The sequence below is a fragment of the Triturus cristatus genome, chromosome 8, assembly GCF_964204655.1.
Source record: "Triturus cristatus chromosome 8, aTriCri1.1, whole genome shotgun sequence".
NCBI classification, from domain to species: Eukaryota; Metazoa; Chordata; class Amphibia; order Caudata; family Salamandridae; genus Triturus; species Triturus cristatus.
This window is the reverse complement of record NC_140591.1, coordinates 1,470,466,867-1,470,482,063: the sequence shown is the minus strand read 5'-3', so window position 1 is coordinate 1,470,482,063 and position 15,197 is coordinate 1,470,466,867. Positions and strand designations below refer to the sequence as shown.

The 15,197-nt window shown below is 46.5% G+C and overlaps 1 protein-coding gene across 6 annotated transcripts; it reads right to left on the bottom strand.

Annotated features, from left to right (window-relative positions):
• Positions 1–2,469: 2,469 nt before the first annotated feature.
• Positions 2,470–14,452, bottom strand: LOC146805950 (serpin H1-like). Of its 6 annotated transcripts, none has more exons than XM_085623294.1 (6): positions 14,299–14,431; positions 10,747–10,790; positions 6,575–7,317; positions 6,318–6,416; positions 4,512–4,744; positions 2,470–3,857 (listed from the first exon to the last, which is right to left on the bottom strand). In XM_085623294.1, exons 3-6 carry the CDS (start codon positions 7,281–7,283, stop codon positions 3,555–3,557), a joined length of 1,344 nt encoding a protein of 447 aa, XP_085479420.1. In that variant the 5' UTR covers positions 7,284–7,317; positions 10,747–10,790; positions 14,299–14,431; the 3' UTR covers positions 2,470–3,554. The 6 variants fall into 6 exon arrangements, with proteins under 6 accessions (XP_085479420.1, XP_085479422.1, XP_085479419.1 ...); XM_085623296.1 differs by having other exon boundaries at positions 6,575–7,314; XM_085623293.1 differs by lacking the exon at positions 10,747–10,790 and having other exon boundaries at positions 14,299–14,452.
• Positions 14,453–15,197: the final 745 nt, after the last annotated feature.

The following is a 15,197-nucleotide window of genomic DNA, read 5'->3' as shown; positions in this document are numbered from 1 at the left end:
CCCTCGCAAACCACTTCTCCGCCAGCATGCACCAGTCCATATCTAATTTCCAGTCTCTAAGCAGCAGTGTCTGATCGACTCCCCATAGTTGCGCTATATTTCTCTTATCCACATCCAATCCCAGTGCCATCCATATTTGTTGCATGCAGCCTACTTGTTTCTCCCCAGAAATTTAGCATGCACCACCTGACTGAGACCTTCATAAGTCTTCCACTCACTGCCCCCATGCATTCAACTACCGCTGTCCAGTATCCATGTATCCTGGAGCAGTCCCAGAGGATGTGGAAAAATGTCCCCGTCAGCCCACAGCCCCGCAAACAGAGCCCATCTGTTGTCCTCCCCATCTTTACCATCATTGTTCAAGCATGGTACGAGCGATGGCAGACCTCTAATTGGGCACCTCACTAGGCGGCGCAAGAGCCTTGGCCCACTCATCATCCTTCAAGCCCTCTAGATCCTGAACCCCTAGCTCCTGTAGGATCTGTAGTGCGTGCTTGTCTAGGAGCCGATCTTCTCGGGACGAAGATTCTGGGGATAAGTTCATCTGGGCAACACTGCTCAGACTGCATGGCGGAGTATGTAACAATAGGTTTCAGTGGTTGCCAACTGATTGTCGCGCTACAGATCAGATAGGGGGATAAAATTCCTGTGTGTCCAGACGTCTCCCACCTGGGAAAGTCCTATGTGGTCCTATTTATCAAACCTTGGTTGTTTCCTTGGTGTACCCAGAATTTCAGTGTCCCAGAGTGGTGTTGCTTGCATGATTTTATCTTTTTATCCCAGGGCCAGCACTGCCGAGCACCAGTTGGCCACCATAGTCTGCGTTGGGTCAGGTAAGTCTATTGACCTAGATCTTCTGTGAAGGGCCCCAAGGTACCTTCTGGGTTGCAGCGCTAATCTGTCCATCTGGAAGGCAGGCTCCGTTTGCAGGAGGAAACCCCTACTATTAATGGTGCTCAGTTGTGCTACACAGTAATATTTCTGTACATCAGGTAGCGCCAGGCCTCCATCATACCAGCCTGTGCGAGTTTGTGCAGTGCTACACGAGCCGGCCCGCATCCCAGAGCAGCATTGGAACCTCCCCCTCAATCACTTCAAGTATGATTTGTCTATTGTGTACTGCGTATTTTGAAGGGCATATAGGAAGCATGGTAGGGACATCATTTTAAATAATGCAGCCCTGCCCAGGATGAAAAGAGGCAGGGACCTCTCATGTTGCACGTCTCTTTTCAGCCTCTCTAGCACCGGAGCTGAGATACGGTGGAAGGAGAGGTCTTGTGTGATATAATGGAACCCAATGGTCGCACAGTCATGCGGAAGCCGTGGGATCTGTCCCCAGAGTGGGTAAACCAAGGACTTGTGCAATTAATGATATAACAAGAATAGCAGCCGAAGATGGCAACAATCTGCATCAGTCTGTATAATGTGCGTTCCCGGTCTATTATGTTAACAACACATCATTGGCATATAGAGATATTTTATATTCCAACTGCTCATTCCAGCATAAGCCTCGAACCACTGGGTCTGTTCGGGTCCATGCCGCCAAGGGTTCCAAGGCCAGAGTAAAACTTAGGAGTGACAGGGGGCATCTCTGCCGGGCATGTAGTTTTCTTGAGTGTGTGAGGACAATGATTTTATGATAAACACTTGTAAAAACCAAGGTTTTACCATGCGGCTATTGTAAGATTTATTATACTTGGTGGATTGGTGATAAGAGATTGGAAATAGTGGATTCATATCAATATTTTGGCATGTACTTTTGTATAATGCCGTCTTGTGCCACCCACTAGTGCACGACAAATGTATACGTGATTAATATCATTGCTGGCTTCAGGAAGTTTAATCAACTGTATTTAGGCTTTTCTATAAGTTTGTTGGTTAAAGCTATCAGAGGCTAAATTGGGCCTTTAGATTTTAGTTCCTTGTTAGAGATGGATGGGATGTTAGATTTTACATTTTTGGATGGAAAGAATTAGAAAGGGGCTTGAGGACTTCTAAATCTAGTTTGCTCCAGGCTATCAGACTTTCCCAGATAACCAAAAGTGCTCCATTGCCATGAATATATCATTTCCAAATAACAATAAATTAAATAATTAGCGCTCTAATACCTTCGGGTCGAGTTCGCGCTATATAAAAGATGCAACAACAAAAAACGTATTTTTAAGGACACGCGTGTTGTCCTCTGCAAATATTATTAGAAGGATTGCAATCACTTTAATAACTAGATCTACACAGTGATATATAAGGGATGTTACATTGTTCATGAGACAATTGTGACTTGTCCCACAGCCCTTTATTCAAGGTACACACCTTTTGAAATTAAATCAATGCTGGGATAGAATTTTCTGAGTGAATGTGAACAAGCATAAACATTAGTGGAAGGTGTCTAGCTCAGCCTAAATTATATCTTTCTCTTGTAGCCATGCTAAAGAATCCACACCAGTACCTCTAGACACACAAGAATTCAGCTTTGGTTTTTGTTTATTTTATTGCAAAAATCCCACGACAAGTTCTTTAGAAAAAATACTCACAGTTCTTAAAACACACAGGGAAAGAAAAACAATTCAGGGTTAATGTAAAATATAAAACTTCAGAAACCCTTTAACCCCTCCCACCCCACAACATTCCATTTGCTCCATATCTTTATATGGTGGATTAATCATTGCATTTACCTTGAACATTGCATAGTTTTTCGTACAATGTGTGTTTCTTATAACAGATCAAACGCACGCACAAGGCTTGTAGTAAGCCGCCAATCATACCATTTTCAGCATCAAAAAGGTTTCTTAAGAAGCCCCACCAACTTCATTACACTCCTTGACTGACTTGTTCTCCAGTGAGATCATTAATTTTTATTGCAATTAGGTACATTAGTCGTCATTTTAACCCCTACTCTTTCTGTGAAGTAAAAAAGAGATCACCAAAAAGTAAAATCTCTAATACTGTACTTTAGTGAGGGGTTGAATTTGACGTTTCTCAAAGTAATTAACTTAAAATATGAAGAACTTCTCCGGCTTAAATACGAGGTGATGTTACATTCACTAATCTTATATACACATGTACAAGTCAGTCAACAAGTAAGTAAATGGAGTCTCCTCCCAAAGAAACCTGAGTCTTCCCATCCATCCAGAATGTCCAAAAGGCTGTCCACTACATATGCCAATACTCACACACACACGTCCCAAGTGGGATTTTTTTCCTTTGGTATTCTGAGATACTATGACTTGACGTCATACATTGATGCACTCTTGTGCAGACCTGTGCCACCTTAACAGGTGGTATGATGGTCTTGTGCACCCTGTTGGACATTTTGGTGGTGTTTCCAATACTTGGAGCAGTACCAAGTCCCATGTCTTTCTGCTTTCAGTGAACCGTGAAATGCCTCATATTAACTGTGTTAGTGGCGAACATGACCTCTTCGTGGCTTTCCGCGGCCTGCGCTAGCGAGGTGAATTTCATGAGGACTTTCGTTATGCAGGCTTGTGACCCAAATAGCACCCTGACTTTCTCAATGAAAAAAAAACAAATTTCTCACAAAGATAAAATAAAAATCACTACAACTCATCACGCATTTTGTCGCCCTTGGGCCTTACTAACCGGCCAATGAAAAGAATAGAGTCTGTTTTATTGTCTTTGATAAGGAAAACAAATGGGTGGTCAGCGTAGAAGAGTTTAGGATTCCTCAGTTCTTCGCGCCCATAGATATCAGAATCAAAAGGGTTGCCGGGAGTGTCAAACTCTAAGGCTGTGGCATGGAAGACGTTGGCCAGGTACAGGTCCTTCTTACCAGAGATCTTGGATAAATCAGCTTTTGCTTTGTCGCTGGCTTCCGTCAGGCCCAGCTCAGCCAGATGTTTCTGAAATGAGAGAGTCAGTGTTGTGGTTTAATTGAAACCTGTATGTTGTAGCATCCACAGGTGTCGCCTGCTCCCCAGGTTGCATGATAATGGCAAAGGAATGTAAAGTCGGCTTCCATTACACATGCTTGTGACAGTTTAACATTCTCTCAACTCAGAAGTTCAATCTATGATTTTTCTGTCTTTTCTTGTCAAGTTTTAATGTCACTCTACCTTACTTACGTTTCTTCCTCTTCCAAAGTTAGGCTGCTATTTTAGTTATGCCTTAGACACAGCTTTACCTGTTCACCAGCCTTATGTTTTCCAATGAATTAATATTTATATACATGTGTATATATATCTAGATAGATAGATAGATAGATAGATAGATAGATAGATAGATAGATATCTGTACTTCCATTGCTTTTTTAATTTAATGTCTAGGGACTATAATTACAAAACGAGAAATGTAAAAAACACTGCCGACATCCCAAAGGAAGGCCTATCGGCTTTGCCCATTTTGTGGCTGTTCCTCGCGTCTCCATTGTAGTCATGCAGCCAGCTCCATGCAACTACAAGCAAACCTATCAACAACATTTCACAGAAATTCATACTGTCATTGTTTCTTTTTTTCCATTTTTGTGTGTTTTTGCCTGTTTTTGAGGTGGGACTTACCTGAAGGTCGTGGCTGACTTCCACGCTGAGTTTGGGAATGGAGATCGCCACTGCTCTTTTCTGAAGTTGGCCCAGCCAGGTTTTCAGCTGATCTCTAGTTAGAAGTTTCTCAACGCGTTCAAGTGGCTCGACGTGGTGGGGCATGATGAAAATCATGCTGGATAGCTTGTGGGCGAGAGGCATCTCCACGATCTGAAGACTGTTGGCAGAGTCTTCGTAGTAATTATACAGACCTTAGGACAAAAAGCAATCAGAAATAAGTTCATTCTTTCTGCAGACGAAGGATGGTAAGCTGTGAGCTGCACAAACGTACATGCTTAGCTAGGGGCATACTTATGAGAGGCTTGCATCGCCGTTACGTCACTTTTAGTGATGCAACAGCAGCGCAAACCTTTCAACCATATCTATGAGGCCATGCAAAGCTACTTTGTGTGGCTTTGCACGTCATCATAGATATGGGGTACAGCAAGGCAGCACAAATTGATGTGTTACCTTACTCTGTCGTAGGGAGGCATTATATGGGCGTTGCCAATGGGTGTTCCCATGCAACACCCATGGATTTAGGCGCACCCCATATTTACAGGACTGTGTAAGTCTGGGGATGTGCCAAAAGCTTACACCTCCTGAGATGAGGTGCAATGAGGAGAAATATATTTATTTTTTCCTCTTTCAATATGTGCTGACTTCTGCAGCACACAGAGAAAGAGGAACAAGCCTCCCAGGATTGTTTGTGTGCAGAAAGGTGCCCCTTCCTACACAAAAACAATCCTGCCGTCAATGCAGGCACCCTTGCACCACAGTGCAAAGGTGCCTGCATTAGCACTAGGCAGACAAAACGGCTCCAGCGCAGTGGGAAAGGACGGGAATGCACTATATTGCATAGATACGGTGAATTCCTGCCCTTTCCTTTTGGCGCAGGGCAGCGCAGCAAAGGGACTAACTACTACCTGGTCTTTTGTGCTATTTGTGGTCACAGCTTTGGTCTGATGTAGATTTTTTTAACAGTGGGGACATTTGACCATTCCCCTAGTCTAATAGAGTGTGGGTGATACTGTTTAAAGGGTGAAGGTTTTCCCTAAGGTGTTGCTTCAGGACAGTGAGAGTAATAGATTTTTCAACCTCCTGGCTGATTATGGGGAGTCTCTGAGGGTGCTTTTCCACAGGGTTTGGGTCTTAATGGTCTGCCACCCAACCGAAGCCAGTGGTGTGGTTGTTGTATTAGAGTCTTGTTTCATCTGAAGAGCAGAATTATATATAGTTGATTGGCAGTCCTCCCCACGTCCCCAGAAGCTTACTTAGTGATTCTAGTACCCCACTTGTTTTAACTGCTCTTGGTTACTTTTCAACCATTGACGTACTGGAACTCTACATTGGTTTAACTTGATATTGCTACATTCTAGTCGCATGATGTGTCTGGCTACATGACTGAATTTAACTATAACTCAGCAGTGCAGGAGAGAGAGACATGCTGGACTTTTGCATAACGCAGTCGGATAATTGAAAATAACCCAGGACAATGTTTCTGAGAGAGATACGGAGAGTGTGCCTTGTATAGTGCTTACTACCATTTATGGTCTTGTGGTGCTTACAGAGTCTGGGTGCGTTTTATGGTATGAAATGTGGACGAAGTGCAGAATGACAAATTCTGCGGGGGCCAAACTAATATGTTTCATTTTCTGATGTCTGAGCTTGCGAGGAAATCATTGCATACATGGTAATGGCCTTTAAGGAAGTTTGCAGTAGGGCGGAGGGGGAGTCAATGGTGCACAAGGACGAAGGTTTCCAGATTTAAACTCCTAAACATACCTGTACGGTGCATCATGGGAATGCCCACTGTGAAGGAACGGGTCACCATGAAGACACGATCATCGACCATGGTGTGATGGAATCTTTCCTCCCAATGAGCTACAACAGATAATATGACAATGGTATCAATGACAATGAGTCTGTAACAGCAGGTCAGGTCTATTCTACAAAGACATCAAATGTATTTCATGTGGAATATCTACCTATTACAATTTTTCCCTCTTTTCTTAATTAAATGTTATCTTATTGATACTTACGCTTGAAAAACATGGCGTTGACGATCAATGCCCCGTCGGTCTTCTCAACGTTGTTGGTCACTTCTGGAAGCTTGCCATCGGTGGTCTGCGATGCCCATTCGTTGATCGACTTCAAGGCACTCCTCTTGTCTCGGAAGTTGATCTTGGAATGCTCGTAGTTGTAGTGCTTCTTGCTGTCCTTCACAAAGTCTTCAGCAAAGTTGATGGAGGTTGGACCGTAGAGGCGGTTGCCGATCTTCCATGTCACGTTGCGGGCGGTGGAGTTGCTCACCTCATTCAGAAGCTCAGACAGCCCCGCGTGGATGTAGTCATCATTCAGCTTGTCTGCACTCAGGATTGCTTTGGCTTGCGTGGCAGTGCTGGCCTTGCCGGCAAGTGAAACTAGGCCCAGAGAAGAGGCCACCACCACAGGAGAAACAAGGATGTTGTCCATGCTCTTGTCTTTGGCCATCGTATGGTACAGGTTGAACGCGAGAGTTGCACTTCTGTCTGCCAGGGCGGTGGCTTTCTCACTTAGTTTCTTGATCTCCCCTGCCCCATCAGCCGCTGGTTTATCTGCAGGCTTGGCTTCTGCAGGTTTAGCTGCCGGCTTGGCTTCTGCAGGTTTAGCTGCCGGCTTGGCTTCTGCAGGTTTAGCTGCCGGCTTCTTACTTACTCCTGCGTTGACCGCAACCAGAATGGTCAAAAGTACAAATCTGGTCAGCCACATGGTTTCAAAGCGAGTTGGCGGCCCTCTAATCCTGCTAAAATAAAAAACATGCATAGTTTTGCAATCACAAAGTGAGAGCTACACAAGTCTAAATATCTAGAAGTCCTGAAGCTTGATTACGAAGCTTGACAGTGATAAGATTACATTTATAATTTCTTCTGAAAATTACTATGGTCAACTTCACTACTAGGCGGTTTGAAGAGGACAGAGTGCCTTCAGGATAAGAATATATCTGCTGCACTGTGTATGTTTATGGACGACCATGTAGCAACTAGGATTATAAAGGTGCTCAGAAATGTGTCTGCAAATGGAAGACCCTGTTAGCAGCCTGTACAACAGGCGCGTGGGCACTGTGAGCTAGTAAATCCCAAGTATTCCTGGGTTTGGGGGTGGTATAGACCCTCTGCACATCCAATTATAGGCTCTTGATCATGTGGGCTGCACATTTCTCTGCAAAATTAAGTGGCCTTTATTGCGTTTTGTGTGTTCTTTGCTCTTATGCGCTCTCACCTCCTGAGATGACATTGTCACTTCTGTGGCTAACACTAACCACATAAGTGAGGTGGAAATCCCCAGCCTCCCACCACCCCAGGCCCACCAGCTGATTCCTCGGGCTAGCTTAGCTCCAGTCAGGATTGCCTAAGAACTGCCAATCAAAAGACTGTGTAGGTCCCAAATGGCAACTTATTTACTTCCAGCTGTCCACTTGCACACCAAAGACCAAACCCCGGTATATGTTTGCGAGTACTCATGCACTAGGCCATCCTCAACCACTTCTAGGCGTAACAATAAAAGTGCCTTCTGTAGAATCAACCTTTTATATCTGTGAGGAGACTGGAGCCCGCGTGATCTTAGTAGTAAAGTCGGGGTATTTTTAGGGATAAGATTCATGAACTAGTTATTATCTTGTTTTGATTGGCTAGGTTCAAGCTGCATGACTATCAAATGATTTGGTTCTTGCTAAACGAATCCGTGTTTCTCTTTAAGCAAAACATATAAAGAGAGTAAAAATATGTAATGTAGCCCAGTGTAACTACCAAAAGGTGAAGCTAATTCACCCATTATTTGTTTTTTAGGTCTCGCCTGACCCAGCGCATGCGCTGGTCTGGCGAGACTTATTGAGAGGGCTCCAAAAAGTGCTACCAGGAACAGCCTGGAGCTACAGTGCATGTGCGCGGGCGCGCGCGCCACGCCGCGCTTTACCGCGATTACTTTCACTTTAGCGGCCGTGCGGCCGCTTTGATGTGTGATCGTGATCCCATCGCGATCACTTTCACTTTCGTGGCCGCACGGCCGCTTTGCATAGCCAATAGGTCTTGCTTTTAGGACCTTATAAATATTTAGTTATGCAACTGTTGCATGGCTAAACACTTATAAGGTCCCAAAGGCGAGACCTATTGGCTATGCCAATGCTTGTCTTAAGGAGCCGTCCTCAGTGCAGCAGATGTCCCCAGACTTGGATCCGCAGCTCACAGTCCCATGGAACTCAGGCTGCCCCTCACTCATGGGGCCCAACAAGGTCACAGCCAATCAGAATGGACCAGGCCTAGCAGTTTGGGTTGAACTCTTCCTATTGGAGCAGGACCGATGCTGATTTACATAGGGCTGCCCCCTTTCAGTAGTGGCACAGTGAACAAAAGGAATGGACGGACAGGAATGCACCTTCGAGTAACTACCAATGGCAACGGCTGATCTAAGTGCATATACCGTGCTGGCAAACAAAAGAATGTGGCACAGTACTGGGATTAGTAAAAACCTATGCCCTGCACCGCTGCAAACTGGGAACGCCTTCCGATTCCAGCCCACTGCAGGGATCTGGCGATGCGTGAAGCGTGTGTGCTTAAATAGCACTGGATTTCCACACAGACTAGTAGCCCGTGGCAGAAAGCGAGCAAAGGCCAAACCCTTCTGATGAGGGAAAAAACGCTGCCTGGGGCCAGGAATGACTGCATCTGCTAAGACCTGCTGACAGAGAACTCATTGTTTGCAGGGAAAGAATGCGCCCGGCTCGGTGCTCTTACAGCCCCACCTGGAATCCCTTTCCATGTAATAACTATCCGGCATTAGGAGGTCATGGGCTGTCTTGTTGACACATCGTGGCCCTACAATGTGTATGTCAGGGGAGGAACTAGAGGCAACTTGAAGAAAGTTCGGCAGAGGACTTCTGTAGACCTCCACGGAAAGGAAAGTTGTGCGCTGGGACCTGGAAGCCCGTGCGCGTGGAAGAAAAGCAGACTACAAGCTCAAGCTCGAGCTGTCCTTTTGGCTTTGAGACAGGAAGCAAGGACTGAAGACGGGGTTCTTGGGATGGCATGGGGTAGTGTTTACTCTTAAATTTACACTCCAAAAATTGCAAGGGGATATCTCCCCCCTAATGTGGTGCCCTCTGACCCGCCTGCCCTCGTGCTCCTGGCTCAAGAGAAAGTGCATGGGACCCTCAAAACGCTATGCTGCGGGCAATTTAAAGTAAAACAAAATCTGGAAATTTACACAAAAGGTGCAAAAACCTGCATATGCTCCAACCCACACCATGGATGCCAATGGCCGCATGTAACATTGAATGCGTCACCGCATTCCAATCTGACGCGTAGTTTCGCTTTTACATCATCATAGCCGTAAACAACAGTAGCAAAAGAACTGCGTGGCGGGGGGACCCATTACTTGGGGGCGCTTACGCTTGGCAACTACGCCGGGGGTCCAGAGACACGCACAGGCCCGCGGACATGCAAACTCATCTGGCCCACCCCCTATGCTGGGAAGTGTGGGTGTGGCCCTTGGTGACCCGTGATAGACCCCGGGCCCCCCGCCATTACTCCCACCCATTCCATCTCATCGCCTGTCTCAATGCACCAAAAACCTACTTGAGTTCGCCCTGTTGTACCGGTTCCGGCTGTGCCTGCCTCTTCTGGCGGAATGCAGACGCAGGGAGGGGACGTGTCTGGCTCACAGGCCGGAAAATCTCTACTCCCGCCCCCCGAGCAGACTTAACGCTTCCAACGCCAGCCTGGGGAGCCGGTGCCCTGTGCATGATGTGACTGCGCAAAGGGTTTAACTAGCTGCATTATGGATATGTACACCCCTCAGTGGAAGATATCAGGGCAGTTGAGGGCAGCATGTCCTATTAACTATATGCAGAGACTGGAAAATGTGTGCAAAGAACCAATCCCATCCATTCCGAGGCCTCTTATCCGTCTATGGTCTTCGATGGAGCGCACAGCAATCAGACTATCCAATACAGTTTCATTTGAACGGAGTGTCTGAGGGACTTCTATTACCAGACTGAAATCTCGGGAACGGTGAGGGACAGCCACTGCGTACATATAGCGACCCCTTGTTCACACTGTATAATAACAACCATAAGCAGGACAGAAAACACACAAAACCCACTTCCGGGGTTCAGGTACAAAAGGATTAAACATTAAAACACTTCATAAACAGCAGAGTTGTTAGGACGTCTAGATACCTTTAAACTTTTTCATACTGTTCTCAACGTTTGCCCTTTTCATTCTGAAAGAAAACAGACAAATCAAGCAGGGCCCGAAGGAAGAATGTTATTAGCACAGATGTAAACGTTTTGCTCAGCTTAGGGTGGGTGCACCAAGCCCTAGAACCACAGCAATGGCCAGATGTGTTTTTTTTTTTTTTGCAGGACAACATATTGAACCGTTTTTTCCCACTAAATGCTACTGGACACAATTTAGGTATTGCACTAACTGTTTTAAAGGGTTAAAAAACAATACATTACACCGTGTGTCCACCCGTCTTGCTACATCTTGAAAACTCTTTAAAGGGCCCATCCCGCGCAGAGGAACAACACAGTTCTCTTTACCCTGTCCTGCTGCATGGCTAACAATCACTAAGCACTGGCAATCGTAATCTCTAACATAGACATATTAGAATGCTGGTTTGGTTGATGGCGTCAGCTTGTGTTCTGAGATCTGTTGTGATATCATTCACTAGATGGTCCCTTTAAAAACACACATTTGCAAAATAAAATCACAAGCATAATTACTCTTTAAATGCAACTTCTTATACATCTGATACAGATTAAACCACCGTTTTACTGAATTTGCAAGCTGAGTTACTCATTAACACGAGCTCTTCTTGCAAAATCAGACATTAATTTAGACCAAATTCTGTCGATTTCAAATGGAGTAGGAAGCAATGTATCAAGATCGCATGCGAGGGTGAACACTTGTACAGAGCAACACAACAAAGTGAGAGGCCTCAAGGCGCTTTCGAAATGGACAAATACAGTCCGGTCTATTTTAATGCTTACACCATTTTCAGTCTGTGCTGTGCGATCCGCTGTTTGGCACATGATAGTGATCTGCCCAGGATCCCGCAATTCTGTCAAGAAGACAGGGCAGCTAGGATCATAACTCCGCTCCGGTCAGTTTTAAAGGGACCAACTTAACCACTCAGCAGCCGTACCCCGTCTCCGTTTAAGCGATGGGGTAGTCGTTGGCAATCAGTATCTACTTGACCCAGGTCGGCCTAGTGAGATGCTACTGGTAATTAATTACACGGTCTCTTAGCAACAGGATGGGATTTTTACACAGGCACCCATGGGGCCAGGCGGTCCTCTCGTCTACACTGCACGTAGCCGCGGGGTAGGCGGCGCTCTGCCCCAGGAGGATGAGAGGCCGAGCCTGCCAGGGTTGAGATTTCGCACGCCCCTGGCTCACTCCCGAGACCACTACACCCCCTTGGCTCCTCCCACCACGGGGGTGGCGGCTGGCTGGATGGTCTCTAGTTACCGTCTGCTGAGGTGGCAGGGAGTGGAGGGACTGTGTGCAGGGCGGAGCCTTCTCTTTCCAGCCTGGCAGGGCCATCTCAGCCTGCATTGGAGAAAGTCTGCACCGAGTCACATCTATAGCTTTGTGGGGGTTGGGTACGTGGGAGCAGGGGTGGGGATAATGTATGTACTGGAACCCCCATCAACAACAGTCTGCGCATGTCTAATAGAGTAGTGATGGAAGCAGCAGGTAACTCGTCTTCCAAAAACGCATCCATGCTTCTCTTGCAAGAGGGCTCCCTGAAAAGGAAGGGAAAGGGTTGCCCTGGATGCCCCACCACCCCCTCAACTCTGTTAACCACGAGATGGATAATGCCCCAGTTTTAAACTGAGCCTCAAACCCCACTGATGGAGCAAAAATATTTATACATGCATTTCAAGGAAATGAATGAGGCTAACGCCAAATATCCTCCGGGGTGCGCAGGGAGAATGCACACCCCCACCCCCTGGAGCTCCACCCCTGCATTATTTCATTGTAGTGTTAATGACGTGTTTCATTTAGTGACCCATGTAACAGGGCACCTAGACTTTGCTGTAGATAAAATACTTTCTTGTCGATGTTGACCCTGTGCTCTGTCCCCTTTAAAGAAAGCATGATGTCACAAGAGGATTTAAGACCCTACCAGCCAGCACCGAAAGTAGCGCATTCATGCATCCTCGATGCGATGCATTTCTGCTGAGTGGAAGTTCCTTTAAAGGTACGATCTAGTTAATAAAGTTAAAAAAAATAAGTCAGCACCCACCTGTGCATCAGACAAAGGGACATTTGAGGATCCTGGCTGCTATGAGGCAGAGCTAAGGAAGCAGGGCTGTAATTCCTTCTATTTACGGACTGTCCCTTTAAAAGTACGATCTAGTAGTCAGTAATGTCAGACAAGCTCGCAGTGCCCACCTGTACATCAGACAAGGGGATATTTGCGGATCTTCGTTGCTACTGAAGCAGAACTCGAGAGGGGGAAATTGATTTATTACATTTACTGGGGGACCCCTTTAAAGGTCCAATCCGATGAGTACATTACTGTAGGTCTCCAGACGCAATCAGAAGTTGGACAAATGGACATTCTAGGACCCTTGCTGCAGGGCAGGGTAAAGAGGGCTGCCACTTTCGTTTCGCTGATTTAAATGCCCTTTATATCGCCCCCCCCCCCTCCACCCCCGTGCGACCTCCTTCGTTTCTCACAGCTGTGCAGGGAGCACACCGAGCTCCTCCTCCGTCACGAGAGACAGCGGGCAGTCTTTGACTGCCAGCCTCACAATGACATCTTTCACTTTACCCAAATCACCAAAGGTGAAAAAAGGGGGTGGAGGAATGAGGGGTGGGGGGGTCACACTACCTCACATCCGACCCCCAGGCAAATCATTGTGAGACTTTTATGTTGGCACCCCAAGTCTCTCTGATAACTAAAAACAAATGAATGCACCCCTTTTTGGAGGGCTCTATTCTTCTTCCTGGGAACTAACAAGCGAGAATGAAATATTCCGATGCCACGCCTGAAGTTTAGATCATAGTAAATAAAGTGGCGGGGGGGGTGGGGGGAGAATTGTTTAAACGCTCTCAGAAACGCCTCGTGGCTTCTGATGCTAAGCACAATCACAACACAAACTCTCTAAAAAGTACCACGAAAACCATAGACTCCAGACAGGAAAGGATCGCCGAGTGTCGGGCGGGGCTGCGTGGCATCCATCCAGGTTGCAGAAGAGCTGGGTGGAAAACATATTCCTGCACTCCCGGCCTCGGACAAGCCTCACAGCTGGTGATACACACTCAGAGGTAACTGCAGGAGGATGGTAGTGCCACCCAGCCGCCCTCAGAGCACAGGGCACAGAGCCTTTACTGCTCATCCCTGGCATCGAGTGCAGTGCAACGGGGCAACTTGCATGTGTACACCCGCTAAACCCACCGGGCACCCCCTGGCTGCAAGCAGCACACAGGGTGCTGCCTGTGGGCGCCAGGAGCAGTCGAGAGCCGGCAGTGTCCTGGCCAATGCCTGGGCACGCAGACTGTGAACCGTTCTCCGTTGGACCAGCAGGGCTGCAAACAGACTATTAATGAACTCACTAAAACACGAGGTACACCGAACGCCCCAGGACGCCCCCTTTCCACAATGCTTGGTAATTGTCCCGGCATTCTTCTATACCTCGCTGTGAATGGAGCTTTCGCATTTTTACAACATGCATATTACATTAAAGGATAAACATAGTGTCTGCTCTTCTTACCTGAAGAGTTTGTTGTGCTGCTGCTGCTGCTGCAGGGGCTGGTGATGGTGGTGACGTGGCTGCTCTGTGTCTCCTTCGCTCACCTCCTCTCCAGCGCCTTTATACCCTCCAAAAGAAACTTCTGGAAGTCTGGGAAAGACCTTAATAAAGTTCTATTCAAATGAGGCTCTTTGAACTCTGTGCAAACTTGCAGCTCCATCCCTCCCACTGCCCCTCCCCCCGTCAGCCCCTGATGCCTCGACTTCAGGGTCCTAGTGCTTGCGCCCCACACCCACAGCCTCGAGGAGCTGCGGCTTCTTTGCAGAGGCAACAAAGAAGGATGATCACTTTGCAAAGCCAAAGAACACTTATGAAATTACCAGTCTCTAAGTTTTATATCCATTAAGATCCAGGGTTTCTAAGCGCTTTCAACGTGACAAGATAAGAGACACAGGAAGATAGGTGGAGGCCAAATTGAGCATCTGTACTTAGACAGTGACTATTACTCAGAAAGGTTTACAAATTCGAAATCTTTCCTTTGAAATACAATTTAAAATATCATCTTTAAAACCAATATAGAGACACAATAAAGGTGACAACATTCTTTCATTAACTCATTTAAAAAAAATGTATGCTTGTATATGTCAGGCCAGTTCCCAGGGCCTAGGAGTCTTTGGGGTAAGTAAGTTGCCAATGTTTGAAACGATTATTGCCTGTTCCAGCTGGCACCACAGACGCCAGACTCTGCTCCGAGTTCACTGAATGAACACTACCTCCGGTTTATTAGGATTTGATGTTCCCAGGGGTCAGCCAGGGGTCAGCGAGGTCAGCCAGTCAAGGCTTACCCATGAAGGTTGGTGTGTGTAGAACCTAAAGTATAACTTTCACAGGTAAGATGCGCAATAAATATGTTGTGAAGT

What these genes read in the sequence shown, in the direction of transcription:
- LOC146805950 (XM_085623291.1), bottom strand. Translation starts at nt 10,311, where the DNA reads ATGCACAGGGCACCGGCTCCCCAGGCTGGCGTTGGAAGCGTTAAGTCT. An exon ending in TCCCATGATGCACCGTACAG is followed by an intron (nt 4,745 to 6,317) that starts GTATGTTTAGGA and finishes TTTTGTCCTAAG; the next exon opens with GTCTGTATAATTACTACGAA. An exon ending in AAGTCAGCCACGACCTTCAG is followed by an intron (nt 3,858 to 4,511) that starts GTAAGTCCCACC and finishes CTCTCATTTCAG; the next exon opens with AAACATCTGGCTGAGCTGGG.